This window comes from Leuresthes tenuis, unplaced genomic scaffold (assembly GCF_036924035.1).
Source record: "Leuresthes tenuis unplaced genomic scaffold, fLeuTen1.0.hap1 SCAF_23, whole genome shotgun sequence".
NCBI lineage: Eukaryota > Metazoa > Chordata > Actinopteri > Atheriniformes > Atherinopsidae > Leuresthes > Leuresthes tenuis.
Genome location: NW_027325377.1, coordinates 14,814,464 through 14,835,516, shown reverse-complemented (window position 1 = coordinate 14,835,516; position 21,053 = coordinate 14,814,464). Strand labels below are relative to the sequence as shown.

The following is a 21,053-nucleotide window of genomic DNA, read 5'->3' as shown; positions in this document are numbered from 1 at the left end:
TAGATTAGCACGTCCTGACAAAAGGCTCTACATTCAGCACATGGGCACATAGAGCTCAAGAAAAACAAAAGAAAAAAACGGGAATTTATGAGGGACATGCCCAGACAATTAATTAAACACTCAGCTCTGCAACGCAAAGCTTTGTGGTTTCCTTTATGGGGCTTATGCACAGGCCTCTGCAGTGGATGAGGAACTTGAAGCACCAACTATTAACAGACCATCACAAAGTCATGATGTGGTGTGTGAGCGAAGGAGTATCTGAAGAACGGGGTTTCCCCCCCTCAACTCTCATTACAGCAGCTCATTAACATTAATAACTAGGCGTTTGATTACCTGGATCCATGGCGACGGGCTGGCAGTGGCTCACAGGGGTCGTCTCCAGCGGCTGGGACGGAGCCAACCTGCAGGAAAGCACCATCAATCCAGTCAGAATAATCAGGAAAATTATCCGACTGATCTAATCAAACAGGAAACAATAGAGGAACCAGAGTAACCAAATGTTGGCTCAGGCAGTCGATCAGTCTACACAATAGCTACCGCAGCTTCAGAAAGATTTAGAAGCAGGTGTGTTAGAGAGCGACAGGGGGACAAAGTGGAAGAGGGGAGGGGGGGAATGTGGGTGTATTGATGAGAAGGAATTAGTGGTTAGATGAGAGAGGAGACAAAGTGCTGCTGAAGACCTCATATTTCTCCTGCTCTCTGACCGACATTCACCCTCATACTCTTGAGGCTTCCCTTGCCAGCAAACAGCGCATCGGGTCATTTATCAGCAAAAATCAATCAGTGCCTCGGGAATGTAATTTCTGCCCTAAAAAGCCACAGTTTCAATTAATGGCTTTGAGTGACAGAGAGGTAAGTGTGTGTGTGTGTGTTTACTCAAAGGTAAACAGGCTGAAAACAAAAAGACGGGAAAAAAAACTGACTCTGACTACACTGAAATGAAACGGGTGAAAGCTGGAGATGACAAATGCTGCCATTTTTTTTTTCCACCTTCAGTCTCCGTTCAAGTTTGATTTTCCAAGACTTTTTAATTTTGTCGCATCTTGGAGTTTACCCATCAGAAGTCTTGACTTTCAAACGCCAAACTCAAGTTTTTGTGCCCCATAAGGAACATCTACAATAAAAGCAAAGCTCTGAAATGATGGTTTTAACGTTCGTTTATGCCGTTTATTTCCATTTAAAAATATAAATGAATAAATATTCACCTTCATCAAGGTCAGGTTTTAAAGTTGATGCAATTATGAAGTAATTTTTTATAGATTTAGATCCTCTTGTCATCCATTTCTAAGGACAAGTGCTCAGTTTTAATCTACTTGCTTTATACGACACGAACACTGCCATAAAGCTGGTTTATGGTTTAAAAAGCTCTGAACTCTTGATTATTTCGCAACTGGTTATCTCCATTTTTTAAAATCTTTTTAATTAATTTAGTTGCTAAAAGAGCGACACTTGAGGTCTACACGGACAAAGGTGCAAACGGAAATATTCTTACAGTTCTAGTAACACTTTACTGACTTGTTGAACATTTTTTATTGACTTGGTTATTCACGAGAGAAGCTTAAGCTCGTAGTATTGTATTGAAAAGTCAGTTTTCCTGAGTAGAAATGTTAAGACCTGGTTTTGTCAGCACCCATTACAACAAAAGTCATTAATTGAGTCTTAAATTTGATATATATCCACTATCCAAACCAAATGTCTTCCTCTTTCAATGAAGTGGCTGATAAAAGTGTTGTCAGTGTAACCGAGATGACAAATTAACTTCCTTCTCACTGTTCTCTGAAAATGTTTTAATATAAATTTGGAAACGTTATGAGTCAATCATCTACAATCATTTATAGCCCATTTGTTCTGTTTTTGTATTTTATACAGTTATGTGAAGAAAAAAAAGAGCATCCTCTTTCAGTTCTGAGGTTTTCCGTAACAGCACATAAAATATTCTTGAACATTCTTCTTAAATGAGCTAAATGCAACTTCAGATGAACACCACATTACACATTATCTATACTGTGTTATAACTGGGGAAAAACTACAACAAAATGTAGAAGCAGTCCGTTAAAAATAGCCTAAGTAAACTTCATGATTCTGCAGCTTGTGGAACCACTTTTAGCAGCAATAATGTGAAGTAATCATTTGAGTGTCTCAGCTGTACTTGCTCACTTCTTTTTCTAATTGTGCTGTCACAAACTTTAACGTTTAACAAGCTAACTGAGGCCTGAAGAGTCTGAGGGTTAGTTCTTTAGGCTCTTTTATGCTTTTTGAAGTTTCTCTGAGCGTTGCACGGTCTGGCCTTGGGGTGAACGTTCTGAGACGTCCACACCTGGGAAGATTGTCACCTGTCTTGAATCTTTCCCACTTGTGGAGAATCTTCCTCACTGTAAAATGATGGACTCCAAATAGTTTGGAAATGGTTTTATAATCCTTCACCAGATTGATGGGCAGCAACCAGGCCATGGAGCCTGGAGCCTGGAGCCCGGTTCTCTTATATATTTTCTTCTAAGTGTTTAAACCATTGCTTCTTTAAGATCAGTGTTGACCTCTTTTCCCTCTTGGCATTGCTTCGACGCACCTGAATACTCCGGAAAACACTAAAACCTCTGCTTTTATAGAGGTGCTCACACTTGCTGATGATCAGTTAATCAAGTGTGTTTGCTTAGCAGCACCTGGCTGCTATTTAGCCTCTTAAGTCCTCTAGATATGTACTTAACTTTTGCAGTTTTTTGCTCAATAAATAACGACACAATGTGATAAATCACATGTTGTTCACCTAAGGTTATATTTACTTAATTTTAAGACCAGGTAAGGACCAGAGGATTTTTTGACACTTGAGAACTTAATTTGGACACACTGTTCAATATCCACATACATTTCTATCAGTTTAAGTCGCACCAGTCAAACTCCACCTGCTGAAAGGTTTTTCGTTTGTTTCTCTTACTGTTTTTCTGGCTGGACAACTGCTATCTTCTTCTGCTTCTGGCCTGCAGATGTAAAAATTAAAGAGTTGCTGCATTAGGTGGGTATTCCCTGGGATATAATGTGCAGGTTTGTTCGTGTTTTTGTGAGCGTACGTACAGACGGGCTTCAGTGGAGGGGTGAGAGGGTAAGAGTTGGCCTCACACCAGCCGACAGGGAAGATGTCCATGGATTCAACGTCCACGATGAACTCCGACAGGGGCTTCGCCACACCTGGAGACAGGCAGAGAGGGGAGGAGAAGAGACTTTTTTTGTTTTCACATTCAGTCTGAGACCAAGCAGGAGCTCAGTGACACTTAATCCACACACATACATACACACAAAAGCCTGTACCTTCCAGTCGGAGCCACAGCAGGCGTCCTCTGACCTGTGTGATCTGAGCCACACACACCTCCGCCGGCCGGTGAGGATTCACCGCCTCCAACCACATGTCCTTGGCAAAGGTTCGACACTGCCATGTCTGAACACACAGAATAAAAAGAACAGGAGAGAGAATGAGTCAGAGTTTACTTTAAATTCAGGACAGTGATCCAACCTGAGATGACCTAAAGTCGGGCTCAGTTTACAACACAGCAAAACTGTTTTAACCCTTATTTTCCCATTAACAGGAAAGAGAAATAATATCTTGGCGGGCGGCACAACATCCGTTTGAAACTGAAAAAAACAACCCAACATTTCAGAAGATACAAGCTTAGTTTTATCAGTGTTGCTGGTGTTCTCCCTAAATTGTATCAATATGACAACATGCACTGACTGACATTAAACTATGTCAGAAAATGGACATTTGATTGTGATTTAGATAAAAAGAATAAGCAAGTGGAGACACGTGCTGTTGCATGGCTTTCTGCTGCCACGGAAAGTATAGTCTTTGATGGCATTGACCTTTTCAGCAGGATAATGTGCCCTGCCACACTGCAAAAAGGATTTAAGAACACAGAGTTTGAGGCGTTGACTTTCAAATTTTCCAGCTCTCAGTCCAAGCGAGCATCTGTGGGTCTAATGAAAGCTCCACTTCGCAATCTGCAGGTTTTAAAAAAAGTCTTCTGCTGACCGCTTGGTGCCAGATACCACAGGATACCATCGGAGGTCTGGCGGACTTCACCCCTCAATGGGTTCAGGGCTGTTTCGGCAACAAAAAGGGGACCCAACTCAATATAAGGATGGTGGCTATTAATGTTCAGGCTGATTGGTGCATATAATTACACCACAACTTACCTTTGGGATTAATAAAGTATTATTCTAGTCTAGTCTATTTATGTCTAGTCTATTCATGTTGCTGCAGAGCTGTTGACTCACTTTGATCCTATGTCTGTCTTTCTGTTCTCTGTTTCACGAGTTGGCGTAAGCATTGCCCTAATAATAAACATGTATATATCAAAGAATACAAAATTTAAAAAAATAAAAATAAAAAGAATATGTAGTCAATCCATTCTTACATCAGGAAAGCAGGCGTCAGGAGCTGCTTCAGTCCCGCTCTGCTTCAGGTAGTCGGCCCAGTCAAAGTCCTGACCCTCATAGCCCGGAGGCCTCTCCAGAGTCGCGCCGTTTTTCAGACACCACTGGACGGGCAGGATGCCGGGCGAGTTGGCGTGACACACTACGGACCGTGGCTTGGCATCGACGGAGAGATCGTCTAACTTTACCTGGAAGTAGACCTCATTGTAAACCTGGAGGGGGAACAGAAGTGTAACGTTATTCTAATGCGACACTATAAACAACCTCAAACCTAAGCGCCTGAATCTGAATCTATTTTCTTATTATTGAAGAGGCACCTGTTTGGGCCTGGAGAGAACAAACGTAGCTTTGGAGGTGCATCATGTGACATCAGCAACATTAATACTTAAGTTCACTCCTTAAAGATTAGTACAGAAGTAAACATGGGCCAAATGTTTTTATTTTTCCATTTCTTCCCTGTTTTTCCGAAATGTCACATCTTTTGAAACACTAATCAGCTGGAATGGAATATCAATAACTTTGATTCTTTGTTTTGAACTGGAAGCTAAATCATTAACACTAAATATTGACTTTTGGCAGCTTTATCTTTATGTAGGATCTTTATGTCACATGGTGACTTGTTTGTCTTTTCATTAACTCAGATGACCTTTACAAATAATCAAAAGTCAATAACAGTTTACAGGCATGAGGCACAGTCATTAAACAACAACAAAAGACATTTATGTCAGGAAATAGGAAATTACAGACAAAATAAAAGTCGCCTTTGATGATGGTTCGTGGACTGAATGAATAATTTAATTGTTCCCAAGACCTGAATTAACCTGTAAATGATTGTTTTACTGTTTGTTTTTTGTTAATAGAAGCTGAAAAGGTTCAAGAAGTTATCATATTTGACAGTCATTAAACTTATTAAGATGCTGCCAGGAAGTGGTGGTAAGAAAGTACTCAACGAGAGACATCTGACGCGTTTGGTTAGGCTTGTGGAAAAAAAAAAAACACCACACATGACAGTGGAAGAGCGTTGGGCTGACCTGCAGTGGTGGTTCAGACTTTACTGTTTGCACACAAACCCAAAGTCTCATGTTTGCAAAAAACCTTTAAGAGATGAGTGACATTTGCCCGGGGATAACGCTTCATGGACTGAGGAAACCAAAGTAGAGCTCTGATGCACTGCACTTCCACAGTTTGTTTAGAGTTGACACAATGGAGCCCAAAAGAAAAAAAAAAAAAGTACACCATGCTTAAAAATGGAGGCCCTTGTTGCCTCTGGTACTGTCGGCACTGAATGCGTCGGAGGAATAATAAAAATCAGAAGATTACAAAGTCATTTTAGTGCTGCCCAGAATCAGAGAGCGAGCGTTTAAGGTGAAAGTCTTGGGTCTCGGCATGACAATGGCGCCCAGCACACATCTGACACGACGAAAGAATGATTGAAAAGAAGAAAACGGACTGCATTCAGACTGGCCAGACAGAAATGCAGATGAAAGAGCTGAAATCTGCCCTGGCTAAAGAAAGGACTCATGCAAGAGCTCCAAAATGTAGCAACAGAGCAATGCCAGACACGATCAACACCCTTCTAGATGTTTACAATGAACTAGAAGTATAAATACTCTGCAACTAAACGTTAGTGAGGGGTGCCAGGTCTTCTTATTTTACTATATGAAAGCCTTTTGTTGTCGTTTAGCTGCTCAGAAGTGGCCAACTTGATCTTTTTATTCAAACAAGATAATAAGATATTCAAAATTCTCCCCTTAAAATTCAGGGATGTTAATAATTATGAGCAGCATCTCATCTCAACCTATTATTCATTGCTGGGACACACGTGATACAATACCACAAAAACTTCCCTGAAACGTTGCAAGTGAATTCCATTTACTGAAGGCCATTTAAAGAAGGCCACCTTCCTTGACAAAAAACACGTTAAGAATCCAGTGCCGCTGTATCAACGGCACTGGACTGAAGAATGCTCGGGGGAGGGGCCTGCTCAATGCTTATTCATTTTACTGTTTATCAGACTTGTGTGACTCACCTTGGTGACAGAAACGGGGCAGATCTGAAGCCGCTCCCATTGAGAAACCATCTCCAGCTTCATTCCCGTCTTGAAGGAGTGCTTAGGTAGGTCCACGTGGTCCTGACACAGTAAAGTCAAGAGTTTTAGACAAATGTGCTCCACTTTTTAATCATGCACATGCCTGCAAGACCATGTAGGTCACTGCAAACCCTGCTGTTGACAGCATAACAAAAGAAGCAATCAGTGCTCATAAGGTCAAATTAAATGTTCTTCATATACATAGAAATGTTTTTATTAATGAAGGTTGGAGCTGGGAGATTCACATGTTTGCATGTAGTGCAAGAGACATCTTTTACGTTTACAAGTTTGTGCAGTCGCTTTGTTTTGCCTGCTTCGCATGCCGAAGGTCCAATTCAGGTCAAACTGACTGGAAAGATTTATCTTCCTTTAGGACACGGGTGTTTGATTAGTTTCACTTCACCAGCGAGTACATAATCAGTTTATTTGGTTTTACTCTGAATTAGAATAAACTTTCTCTTTTGGCCTGTTTTTTTCCTGTCATGGATGATCTTGTGTTGCATCCATAAATCTTTACAGAACTCGTCTAACTTGCTGCTGTTTACCTTGCTGTTCCAGTGCTTTTGTTGACGGGACATTTATGGGTCGCTTCTTTTGTGATTTTGATTAACACTCATGTTTTAGTTTATGCTCCTTCTACTTGTGCAGAGCCCCATGAAAACACACAATTATCAGATCAACGGCGTCTCCAGTTGCTTAGTTTCTGTCTAGACGTAAGGAAGCTCGACCCAGAGTAGAAATCAGTCAAGTTTTGGACACATTTAGCTACACTGTAGCTGTAGTTAGAATCATAAAACAGGAAGGATAAGAATTTCAGTCGGGTCCTGGCTATGTGTTGATGTGAAGGATCAGAAGGCAGAATTCTCAAACAGGAATGAAAATAACAGATCTGTACAGATAAATACATCAACTAATCTCTTCCAAGTCAGAGATAATTGGCAGAAATGTTTGACATGCCGGGACTCACCTTGAACACCTCAAGCGGCAGTGGACTGCTCTGTCCGTCGAGTTGAGTGTCCTCCAGAGCCTGCTGCCAGTCAGCGGCGCCCTTCAGAGACCTGAGATCTGAACGGAGACATCGTGATGTGGGAAATGATCTTTCCATCGTTCCATAATAATTTTTTGTGACTCGTACATTTGAAATAAACTGTAATCAGCCTGTAAATTCCAGGCGACACCTTAATTCTATTTAAATGTGCAAAATAAACACAAACTACATGTTGTTGAATATCATAAGATACTTAATCCTGGTATGATGCAGTGGAAACAGACAAAGAAGCAACATCATTTCACATCTGATCTTTTTCTCTGATAATGCGTCTCGTTTTTTTTTTGTTGTTGTTGTTATTCGACTGTGGTGCTACGAATGAATGCAGCCGTGCGTGACTGTTGTGCACAAGGAAGGCTACTCTGACATTATTGGAGGACCTCGCTAATGCAACTTTAAAAAAAAAAAAAAAAGCATCTGTATACTGATTGTTCTGATTGTCTGGCACGAGATGACTCATGCGCTGCTTTAGGTTTCTAAAGGCTGTTTAAGAAACCATCCAACATACCATCTGTGTCTCCCTCCTAAACATCTCCAAGCACGGCTGTGTACTGTAAAGACCACTCTTCAGCTCACCGCTGCCCTTTACAAGCTGATGCACATTTTTCCTCTTATATGTCATCCAATTATTCTTTTTTTTTAACCTCTGTGTGGTTCTTCTTTGCCGTTTTGCTTTTGTTGTTGTGTGTTTTTAGCTGTGGTGCAAACAATGCAAATCACTAAGAGGAGAAGTGGTCTCATTTCTCACAGATTTGCCCTTTAGAACATTTCATAGATAATGACTAATTTGTTTTCTCAGTCTTCCATGACTTCCAGTGTACATATTTTGGGAGAATCATAGTCCTTCCTTCTCATTACGGCAGTATCTGACCAGCAGCAAATGAAAAGATGTGAATGTGAGTTGATTCTCACCTGTTGGTGGCTCTAAGGCAAGGCGGTTTTCCAGGGCCCAGCCGAGGGGCCGGAGCCTGACATTCAGGTAGAATAGCCAGCTGTCCTGGGCCTGGTGGTCCTCAGAGAGGCCAGCATAACGCAAACGGAGTCTCCCTCCAACGTTCTGGATGACTCGGACAGGCCAGTAAAGGAAAGGGTCCGAAACATCCTGGAGCTCCAAGATCGAGCCCTCAACAATCAGATCCACCGTGTTCTTACCTCTCAGAGGCTGAGGAGCAGACAGAAGGAGCTTTTAGGTATTCTGAAATCTCTTGGGACACAGCAGAGATGTTAAGAAAGATTATCTTAATGGGTTATAGATTTAGACTTGTTTGCATTACAGTTCTAATTAGAGCAAGCTGCTATACAGTCTGAAAACAGCTGTTTCTATTTGTTTAGTTCGAGGTTGTTCAAAGAGAAACACAAGCAGGATAGTGAGACCGTTCAAAGGAATGCCGTGATATGAAATTAGACTCAGCTTAGACTCAGTTTGTTTTCAGTGCTAATCGAGACATTTCTCAAACAAAGCCAATTATCACCACAATACTTCGTTCACACTCACAGAGTGGCTTATTTTGCTTGCACTTGGTGTCCTCTGACTCTTTCGTAGCCATTGCTTTATGTTCTTTTTGTTATCCGTTTTTGCACTTGAAAACAAATTCCTTTTTTAAATTCTGGAAAATGCACGCCGCCGCTCTCATATCTTTGTTGTTTCCAGCACAAGGCTACAGACGGCGGCTGTCTCCAGCTAACTTTGACCTTCGTACGCAAATCCCTGTTGCAGAAAGGTTTAAGCGGCAGCCGTGAACCTCTTTGTGAATCCCAAAATGTATCCATCAGACAGTGACTTCAACTTATTGGTGTATTGGCATCTTACTGTGTTCCAAAAGGACATATTACACATCGGGCTTCTTTTCAAACAGGAAGAGAAACAAAACGGCCAAAATGAGATTTTTTAAAAAGTCATGTAAATGATTACACATAAAATGATCTCAGAGAGACACTGAAAGGTCATATGGGAAGACAAAAGAAAAAAAAGGGGAAAAAACCAACCCTGAAGAGATTTTTTTCATTAAAAAAATGACCCTGAAAAGAAAGTAACATTTTTGAGACAAAACAGCCAAAATAAGATGCAATATATCAGATCATAACCAAACCATAATCATACAAAAATGACTAAAATAAGACAAAAAAACGCTACGAGACTAAATATTACAGCAAACAGGCGCAGGATGCTGCAGATGGGTTTAAAACAACCAAAAGGGCTTAAAAATGTGACACAAAAACAACCACTGAGGGACATTCGATGATCAGAAATGTGACACACAAACGAATGGCGTCTGCAGGGTTCGTCTTTGCCTCTCTTTCAGTGTGGGTGTCTTGGAGGCCTTTTCCCCACATCTCTACCCAGGGGCCCTTTGTGTCATAATCCGTCCACGCTCCAAACATGTGCCACCATTGAAAATCAGGCAACTCTTTGTACTCTGCGGCATCATACCAGGCAGCTGCAGCTAAACTGTGATTTTGCAGCCAGCAGATCTTTTTTATTTGCCTGAAAATGTAACAACAACAACAAATAAGTGCAGTGAAATGCCCCTCACCCCCTCTAGCAGGTTGGCTGGTGCTGTTCTGGAGCCCGTCAGGTCCTGAATGAGGAACTCCGTCCAGTCGCTGTATTTCTCTTTGATGGCTTTAAAGAGAAAAAAAAAAGAAAAAAGAAAAGCAAAACAAGGGTGAAAAACATGCAGACAAGAGGCAGCATTATTTTACAGAGTTAGATGTGGCCCTCTTTTTGGTGAAAACTGGGAAAGCAGATAAAGCTCCAATGGCTCCGACTGACCTTGACAAAAAATGGTCTGATTTAGATGTGAGATCAGACTGTTTTAGGTTTTCACAGGCAAGGACAAAGTAGGAAAATGCCTATCTGACAGGCTTTTGCAGAGGTAACCACCTTAAAATTAACAGTGTAAAAATACGTGAAACGGCTGCTAAATTTAGCCGACCACGCAACGTTTTTGTGTTGTGTCTTTTTTTTTTTTGGGAGTCGAGTTGACCACTGCTCTGCAGGAAACAAATCTCACCCAGAAATTCAGCCATCAGAGGTTACTCACAAGTTCACCAGTTGAAAATGACTGCCGAGGCTGAGGTCACCTGAGGTCGTGTGTATCCCCTGCATGAAAGCTACCGTCTCCAGTAGGGGTCTTGCCTAAAGAACCCCCACCCTATCTGCTTACCTGTAAGTCGCTTTGGATAAAAGCGTCTGCTAAATGCATAAACATAAACATAACATAAAAACCAACCAAGTGGCGCAAAAGGCAGGAAAAAAATTAAACAACTGTAGACGGTGCTTAAGAATATTTATGGAAATCACCCTGACAGAGAGAGAGCTGCAGGAACTGAACTGAAACTTTTCCCCCGGATAGCGAGCGTAGCATTAAGGGCGCTCTTTAGTTTCAGTTTCTGTGGATCAAATGAAAACCAGATGTAATAAACATTGATTCAGCGACCTGAGATAACGGGAAACTGTGTAACTCGGGGAAGTAGTAAACTCCTAAAACAAAAGCAGTGGAGCACAATACTTTGAACCCATGGAAGCCAAATGAAGCTTATCAGCTTATTTTACAAGATAACACTGCTCTCTAGACATCTTTTAAATAGCGCAGCAATCTACAGTAAAAGAGTGAGAGTTTGAGGTTTCAGATGTTTCAGTTTAGTTAGACGAATAAAGGTTTGACAGCTCTGACCAAAAAAAAAAAAAAAAAGTTTTGTTTTTTTAAAGGCGGTCTTAGGAGGTTTATGAGGAGTGGGTTTCCTCTGCTCGATGACTTTGGAGGCTGCATCACACAGACAAATGGGTCCACCACAAAAATATCCTCAAGGGACGAGCCAAAGAACAGAAACGCATCTTTGCACAATGCGGGTCGTTTGGAGAAATAGAACGAAAACTGGGGCTGTGTTTCGTTGAACTAGGTGTACCCACTAAACAGGATCCGTGTCTGAGACGGTGTTCTCACATGTTCCTGAACACAGATCTTTTGGGGAAACCCCTTACAGGCTGAAGATGTATGTAGACAAGAAAAAAACTAAATTGAGAAACGTGCAAACGATGACACCTGACATCTGTACGCGTTATCAGTTACTCTACGTCCCTCTGATTTCTGATTGGTCACCCCTGACCAACCAACCCTCTGCTTCCTGATTACGCAGACATGTGGATGCAAAGTGTGACAAATTCACACAGGTTTAAAAAAGAAAAAGAAAAAGATAAACAACCCACATGGGTGTGGTCTAATCAGTTAATACCTGTAAGTTTACGATGGGCATGCACTCTGCAACCCTTGCATTTCCTTCTCCCTCGCTGTCTGTTACGGAAGAATTATTTTAAGCAGTCCTCGCCACAGATGGCCTTGTTTCAGCAAACCGCGTGCTTCTCTTGCTTTTTCTTACAGAGACAAATGATGTTTTTGGGTTGAATGGGATCTAAAAAAAATCTTTCAGTCTGCTCCAAAGCGAGAAAAAGTGGAGATTAAATATCATGAGAAAATAAACAGAACTGTGACACATTCATATCCATGATGCCAAACTAGAAACAATGACGATCTTAGGTCAGATTTACACATGGTGATTGTTAGCATGTCATCTGTCGAGCAAAGACGTTGACTCGTGTCAAACCTAAGTGACGCAAATAAGCATTTAAGCCTTGGAATCTTCCTCATGAACAGCTTGACCCATCTAGACACTTGAAAGCATGCATACAGCCTTAGTTTTGACCTTGAAAATCTTTAAAAACAGCATTTCACAGCCACACGCCAAACTTTTGAACGAGCAGAAGTGGGTTATTGTCGTCACACAATACTTGCGCTTTGCTATGCAGAGACACAGCTCTGCGCTCTACAAACTCAACCTGCATGCCGAGCTTATGTGCAACAAATATTCTGCTATGGTTAACCTTGCAGGGACCAACATTTTGTCCCCACATGAGAGGTGAATCCCCTCATTTTTACCACATATACAGATTAATTTCTTTACTGCATGCACATAGAGACACACAGAAATACCAGTTGGACCAGAACTCATAGCCATGTAAAAAACACCAAAAAGAAAACAAGTTCCAGCTATTTTACAGTGGGACGTCTGGTTTTCTATGCTTCCTGTTTCTGAATGTGCAGCAGCGTTACGTAACATTTGCTTTATTTGATTTTAACTCCTGACTATCTGCTTCCTTTTCCATCCTTCTCCCTTGTTCCTCAAAATCCAGAGCTGACCTCCAAAGGAATTTGAGGAAAACCCTCGTGTTTTACCTATCGGTGGTGATGGCACAGACAGACACTCGGAGTCACTGAAAGTTTTACAAATGAGTCACAGTTGCAGAATGACTACAAGGCTCAGTGAGAACTGATATTCCCTGCATTACTGATTAGCATCAAGCTGAAGTGAAAGAGAAATACAGCCTATGCCCTGAGGCACTGCTGATAATGAAAACAAGTCCCGAATTCAGGTTGTGTGGTGTCGAGAAACAATACAGCACAACAAAAACATTTTGTAGCTTTATCTGGTTTGCTAATGAAGAGGGGGTGTGGATTTACATGGTGAAGAGGGCTCAGCAATCTTTGAGCATGGATGATGTGTTTATCGGGCTCTTAGTTGTGTTGTTTGCATTAGCAACAACAGACTTGAATGGAATAAATCAGGTGGGTGGTTTATGCAAAAAGAAGTCTTCAAATGAACAGTTTATACAGTATTTATACAGGTTATTCAACCTCAGGAAAAAAAGTGGAGTTTCAGTTTCAGAGTATTTGAACACACAAGATATTGTCCATCAACAGAGAAATGTTCTATTCTGCAGCAAATCTACTTACAGTTTGCCGTTTTGAGTGAATTCCTGTTCACTTTAAGTGCTCCAGTTCATGTGTATGTTTGGCAACACCAACCTACGCACAAATCAACATACTTCAAAACAGATTGCTTGAATATAGTTTATTTCCAACCCGATGCCAAACATGGGGCCTCCCCCTTTAACAGTAGTTGGCTAATAGGTTTCCATTTTTCCTTAGGAATGCTCGTAAGGAGAAGTCGTATCTACCACTGACTGCATGGAAAAGATGAACATAACACAGGTCTAACATGTGAAGTAGATGTCGAACACTTTGAGCGTTCTTATGCAAGCTCTTTGTGTTGTTAAAGCATGTTACAGCGTTTTGCTTCCACTTAGGGGCCTCAACAATCTGTGCCCGGGGCTGCTCCTGCATGTGCCGACACTGTTGTTGGTCCTTTAGCTTTGCTCTGCTGTGGAAAAGACAGAAGTAGATAAAGATCTGCTTTGTGATTTAGTGAAACTAAGAGTTAAGATAACGAGGATTGTCCACTTTGGCACTTCATCTTTTTTATAATGAATGTTGACGGCTCCTTCTGGCTCAAGCTAACTTTCAGTTAATCAGCTGAGAGCAACGCAGACAAATACGTCCACGCAAGAATAAATGGGCCCGAAGTGACTTAAACCTGCAGCTCCTCTGGGTGCAAAAAGAAACCTGATCATAACAAAGACTATCAGATAAAAACTATTTCTCAATTGATCTGTGACCTCAGTAAACCTCAGTAGTTTCCTTAAGGGTTTATGGTCTCCATCTCTAGTTTTCACACTTTTAGCACAGCATGATGATTTGTCTTAATGCTTTAAAGTAAAGTAGAAGCAGGGTAAACTGTAGGGACCTTGTAATGGACACGTTTCAGCCATAAGGGTGTAAAAGTAGATTTAAAGGAGTTCTTTGTCAGATGCAGCCTTGACCAGGAAGTACATTAGATACATTAGTTTTGGTAGAATTTTACTGCTCGAGTCCTTTTTTATGTATTTATACAGAATTGATGGTAAACAATATCTACTATCTTGGCTCACTTGCTAAAAGGAAATAAAATAATCATGAACCCGAAAGCAGTGGTTTTTAGGAGTGGATGTCTTTTTGTATAATCTGAGGGGAGCTCAGTGGCCTTAAAATCTCCCCAAATGAATAATAGCCTTGAACTGTTTGTCCTTTTCGGTTAGTTTCAGACAGGATTTGTGTAGTGTTGGTGCAGAACCAGAAAACCGCAGCGTTAAGAGTTGAAATCAACCTGTGGTGTTTGGCTCTGCAACTAAATCCATAACGGCGAGGTCAGGAGACGCTTATCGAATAGCTGTCAGTTCAGCTTTAACGGTTGCAAGTTGGTGCCATTGAATCATGTCAGAAGAAGTGGCACAATAGGGCGTAAAATGACGTGCGAATAGAGCAGAAAACATGACGTTTCCGTCGGTTTCATTCTGCTGTTTTTAGACGAAACTTTATTGTCATTGCACCTGCCACGCATGCAGGAGAGTGTAAGCAGTAACTGTAGAATAAATCTATTATACTGCGTCATGGTAAATATTCTAAAGATTACGCAGGATTATCGCAGTCAGCTCAAATATGTTTACATTTGAAAATCTTCAGTGTGCAGGCGGTTGCGACACTTGCTCTCTGACACAAAGAACTGTATCTCCCTGAAGAAGTGCACTTTTTCATATATCCGTCTTAGTTTGTTTTTTTTTCACAGATATTTATCTTAGTGTAGTTTCTTCTCATTTTTCTCTTTTCGTCTTTGCTGTGGTCAATGCGTACTGGAAGGGTAGCGTCGTGATGTTATCATCACAGCGAGAGGCTGTGTCTGTTGAGATGAAGAAAAAGAAAACAAACGTCACCGTTCGCACAGACGTTCAAATATTCTCACAAGCATCCTCTGTAAAAAGGGAAGACGGAACCTAATAGAATCTCATGTATGGCTTTGTAATCCTTCCCAGTTTGGGATGAATAAAATACTTCTATTATTATCTATTTATGGCTTCACCAGTCTGAATAAACTTTCAAACTTCCATTTTAAATGAGCCCTCGAAACTCTCCGACCTTTAAATGAGAGCCGTGTTGTACGCCGTGCATTTACAGACGCCGAAAGCTGAATCTCCCCTCAGTTTTTCCTCATTAAACAGTGTTGTTCTGCAGAAAAAAAGTTGCGTTTCATTGACAAAGTGCTTCCAGTCACAGTTTCCAGGTTTTTTTTTGGTTGCATGTACAAGTGTGTTACTGGAGAATCCTTTTTAAATGAAAGACTACAGTAAATAAGATCAACAACATAACTGACAGTTAGCTCTACAGAGGCTCAGGATTTTAAATACATAATTGACTAAGGAAGCCAAATCAATATATCCTCTCGTGGCTCAGGACTCCAGAGATTCTGCTTGAATCATATCAACAACGGTGTCATTTTCTGGCAAATAAATCAATGTGTCAGTACCAGGGGAGCAGTTTTCCTATGACAGTAACATGAACAGTGGGCACAGATATGCGTGGCCAGACATTCCCTTTATGCAGGTTTGATAACAGCATTTTTTTCCCCCGAGCCATCACCTCCACCATTTTTACAGAACCTGCCCAGATTAGCCACGAAGATGAAGCTACAGAAGCTAAAACATGCAAACTTACACCTCCTTCACCCCTCTCTCACCTCCTCCCTCCTTCTCCCTCCCCCATCGTTCACTTTCACTCTACTGTAGTGGTCTATGTTTTAAATAATTATTCATTTTCCTTCATTTACATCCCGAAGGCGGCAGACATGCAGAGGTGAAAGCTTGACTTTCACAGAACAATAAGAGCATAATTAACCTTGACAGGGGAGATCCTCAAAAACACACTTCTCCTCCCCCAAACCAGCACATTATCCCACAACCAACCCCCCTTCCAGAGGCCCAGGTGCCTGAAGTCTCCAAGCAACTAACTAGTATGAAAAATAAATATGAATGCATACAGTATGTATGAAGCATGATATTTGCATCTCCTCTGTAAACAAACTCGTCTCAGCGCACAAGGCATTATTTAAAGGCTTTACTTTAGATAATCAGTCCTATAATTAATGAAGAAAAATCAACCCAGTGTTTTAAGCTGCGATCACAGCAGTGCAACAGATTTTAATCAGACTTAATGGGAGCAAATTATGCTCAATTCTCCCTCTGTCCCATCCAGTCATTATTCGCTGGCATGGAGACGAGCAGCCCTGAATGCACAGCGAGCCAAGCCAATTCAGACGTACTTCCATTTCAATTGACGGGCTTCCAAATAGGCCACGAGCATAATGATTGCAGCGTGCGGGCACATGTAAAAAGCCACACGGAGCAATTTGTGCTTTTATTGAGAGATATATTGCTGTTATGTTTGGCTGGAAAGTTTCAGACGCTATACTGTTAACATTTTTAATGCACCGTTCATGACAGGGCAAGGGATATTAAACCAATTTGTGTAAAAATGAATTACTCCAGCTATGCGTTAGCGGCAAGTGCTGAAGAGGCCCACACGAGGAGGGCACCTACAGCAGAGATCTGCGTGTGCGTTTTTCCTGCTTTCCAATCGTGAAAAACTCCTCTAATTGCTTATGAAAACTACAGTTTAAAAAAGGCAAAACAAACACATCTTTAATAGAGAGTCGTAACCTTTGTGAGGCTATGCAAATGTGGAGGGAACCTGCTGTTTCCAGGCTCGGTGAAATGTGAGCCGTCTGCCTTTGTTTTACATGATATTTGTGTGTCTGCTGGGCTGTAATATAAGGTTAAAGACCCTTTCAGATTCAAGATGGGTAATTTTGTCCTCCTATTGACCAGTTTCCTCTTTTTTTTTTTCTTTTTTAAAAGGACACACTGCACATCATGCTGAGATATGTCACATTTTCAGCCAGTGACTCGCAGACTTCTTTAAGGGAATCACCATGTTGACGCAAATATATTTCTGTCTATCAAACTGTGTTATCTTTGGCATTTCTCATAGATGCAACTAAAGAAATTGGAACAAAAGCAGTGCCTTTGTGACAGGCTGCCAGTAACAAAGTGCCCAAGGACACAATTTAAATGTATTCTTTGTTCAGTTATGTGTGGATGCAACACTGGTTCATCCCTTGAGTTATGCGTCTTTTCTATGTTCGAATGATTCATGGGTCGGTGTTAAGTGGCTTAACAAACAATCCTTTGAAAATGGTCAAGTACAAGGGCAGGGCTGAAAATGAGTGTAACAGCAACCCATTGTCCAAAGGAAAACTTGGAAAGACCTTCGGAAAGCCTCTGGAACTGTTGCTCAAGATCGCTTCTTTTTTTGGAAGCAAAATATAAAGAAATGAGGGATGACTCAACACTTTTGCACAGTGCTGCACATGAGAAGATGAATTTGATTGGAGGAGATTGACTGCAGGGAACAATGCTGGGAAGCCAGTGACGCAGCCCTCCAGTTGTCTGCTTCTAGAGAAGGCAACTGACACGACTCGCATCCAAGCAGCTTTCCACACTTCTAACTAACTGTTGGGGGGTTATTTAGACTCCACCGGGGTCATTCACTCTTCAAACCGGAAAATAAAACCCCCGAAAAAACCCTGAAACTAAGTTTCTTGTCATAAGATTCGTGTTAAGTAGGAAGAAGCATTAATTTATCGAGTCCTACCCATAGTTACCCTAACATGAACCAATGGGTACAACTCTCAGAGATCCTCTCTTTTAACTTATTTCAAAGGACAAAATTTAAACCAAATCCATATCGAGTGCACCTTGTGTTTTGATGATTAATCAGTTGTTTTTTTCCCTCTCGTTCTAGAAGATTCACAGCCCTACATTTGTCTGATCATTTTGGGGTTTTGCAATTATACATATATTATATATATGCAAAATATACAAATTTATATACAAAGTATACATATTTTTGACCATTATCTTTCTAAATTGCTGGTGAGCATTTGTTACCAGTTTCAGACACTTGATTTGTCTAATAATGAACCAGGTTGCAAAAAACGACTCCAGGGTAATACTACAACTGACTCCTCCGGTAAATCATCTACTAAACTCAAAGGAAAATTCTTGCTGCCAAAGCATACATTTTCCTTCAGGCGTAATATTGTTAAAGCGACACAAACAAACCAACTGAGACCCCTGCATTTCTTTTATTTCTTGTTGCCACGATGCAATCCTCTACCTGAACGCAGCCGAACACACGCAGGCACACACAAACAAGGAGCCAGAGAAGTCTGTCTCGGGGTGTAATCTCCAGCAGGCTCTGGCAGGAAGCAGTGTGGTGAATTCACTATGCAAATGATCTCTGTCAGGAGTTGTTCAGCGAGAAGCTACCTCACCACATGACCAAACTTGTGATTGTAGCCTGAAAACGCTCCTTGCAAGCGTGGATCAGTGTACCCTAAATACATGCGAGACACGAAAACATGCACATGCACACATGCTCATGAGCAACATGGGGCATCGCAGTCAGCTCCACCTCACCTGCAGAGACCTGATTTCTCTTCAAAACTCTGTTTTCCCTTGAAACTGCTTTTTAATAAAAGCAGTTTTCAACCAAAACCTGTACATTTGTCATTTAGGACGACATAGCACACAACTTATCCCCTGCTGATATTCGCATTGCAGCAGAGGGAATGGGTCATTACAGGCGAGGTGTGGGGGGGGAGATAAGTCTACCCAGCTTTTAAACCTTCTTTCAGATTACTTTTTAATTCTAAAAATCATGCAAGAGAACCGCTTGCAGGCGTGCAGACCTTTGTGCTGCTTTTGCACACAGGCACACCGATTGATTCAGCTGCCGACTTGAGCACAAAAGCTTCGCTGAACGTCAGCGGGGGAGCGTCTGAATTGGAGGAGAGGTGTGCGTGTGGGTGAGTTTCACGAGTGCGTGAGAGCAAGTGTGACGAGGGATTTAGGTGTGTTTGTTGTATTATATGCTCTGTCCAATGGAAACAATCAAATCTACCAATCTGCGTTCAGTTTTTTTAAGCAAAACCGTTTGCAGAGTGATTTACGACAGCGAGGGGAAAATTTGAAAACCCCTGCGTCATGTGGAACAGCGTGAAAAAGCAGACAATCAGGAGGAGTCATTATGAAACACTGAAGATGGGACAATGGGGAAAAAAATAAAAATCACAGCTCACTTTTGAATCTGCTCCGATAGCTCGAGTTGAAAGTAAAAAGGTAATTTATTCTTTAGCAACGACGCTTTTAAATGGTCTCTGAAAACACGCTAATCACTTCTAATAAAACTATGCAACAGTTGCTGGTTTAGATTTCTCAAGTGTGAAAAGGTGGGTATTATTTGTGTGCATGCCTAATTCAACAAAATATCTGCTTCCATCTGAATCACTGAATATGTCTACAAAGCACAGCTGTAGGGGTCCAATGGATCGAGGGGGGCAGAAAGGGAAAATAGTGATTGTTACCATTAAATGGAAGTTCTATTACATAAACACAAACAACACAAAATATTAAAAAGACAAGCGATCAAGAGAGACCAAAAAAAATCTAGAAAAAGAGAGGAAAAATATCTACAAGAAGACCCCAAAATGGCATAAAAAAAAATGACAAAAAGGGAAAAAGAACCAAAGATATGCAACTATAAAGAGATAAAAAATGTTCACAAAGGAGACACAAAATGAACAAATCCACACGGTGCGCTAAGCCAACCAAGTAAAAAGATTTTAAGAAGCTGCAAAAGACCACAGAAGAGATTCAAAAGTGATTTGAAAGATAAGAAATCGACTAAAACCAGTTGCAACCCAACCAGTTGTTGTCATTTTGATAGTTGGAACCTGGGGGCAATCTGCTCTTTTAATGGTAACCGAGGGGCCCGCTTCATGACTGAGTGAGAAGAAAAAAAAATCTGAAGTTCATATTAGCAGCCATACACCAGCCTTAATCTGACAGAAACTGCTACCACGGCAACCGATACGGTTGTTGTCCGACCAAACCAGCGATCTAAATATGGAAGCCCACACGTCGAGATAATGAGATTCCCATCCAGATCAATCAATCAATCACATACTCGAGATCAGACTGTTAATACAAAGTACTTCCAAAGGTGTTCATAAAGAACTAAGATGCTTTAAAACAACAGATAGAGACCTAACATTTGACCTTCTATACAAACTTTCCTTTTGATTTCCAGCTATATCACAAACCAGAAAGACACACCAACAGCCTCACGTGCATATAAACAAAACTGTACACGTCACAAAAAGTAGCTTTAAAGGAAAATCTAACAGATTTTCAACCTCGGCCTTATTTTTCAATCTTTCAGGGTTCTTAAGTCCAATATCAAGCAGGTTCTGCAGCAGAACAATGGCTCAGCATCCGATGAGAGTCGGTAATGTCGCAGGCGTTTAAAGCCTCGCAATCCTTTTTGGTCGTGTTCTTATTGATATTTGAAAGTATCACATATTTTCTTCAGCTGCAGAGTTAGAAAGCTTTCATTTACACAAATCGTTTTTCCATCTCAAAAAAAAAAAAAGAGACTATACGAGGGCAGTTAATTGATAAGCTAAGAAATTTAGCGCAGAAAAATGAAGAAACGACTTGTTGCTAAAGCCTTCCTTTGATGAAACCGACTCGCGATAAGAGAGTGTAGACACCAAGGAACTGATCTAACACCAGCAGTTAGCACCGCCTCAAAAAGTTCAGACTGGTGACACATATTGAGTGTATCTCCCAAAACACATCTTTTAACCACACGTGGACTAATG

At 41.1% G+C, this 21,053-nt stretch overlaps 1 protein-coding gene across 2 annotated transcripts in view; it reads right to left on the bottom strand.

Moving 5' to 3' along the window:
• Positions 1-21,053, bottom strand: part of sfmbt2 (Scm like with four mbt domains 2) — a 53,489-nt gene that overhangs the window by 10,174 nt on the left and 22,262 nt on the right. For both annotated transcript variants that reach the window (XM_072377634.1, XM_072377635.1), the window contains 9 exons: positions 10,097-10,185; positions 8,475-8,724; positions 7,482-7,579; positions 6,455-6,556; positions 4,407-4,637; positions 3,304-3,430; positions 3,070-3,183; positions 2,933-2,975; positions 334-401 (listed from right to left, as the gene is read on the bottom strand). In XM_072377634.1, coding sequence (XP_072233735.1) covers positions 334-401; positions 2,933-2,975; positions 3,070-3,183; positions 3,304-3,430; positions 4,407-4,637; positions 6,455-6,556; positions 7,482-7,579; positions 8,475-8,724; positions 10,097-10,185 — 1,122 coding nt within the window. The remainder of the gene's footprint in view (positions 1-333; positions 402-2,932; positions 2,976-3,069; positions 3,184-3,303; positions 3,431-4,406; positions 4,638-6,454; positions 6,557-7,481; positions 7,580-8,474; positions 8,725-10,096; positions 10,186-21,053) is intronic.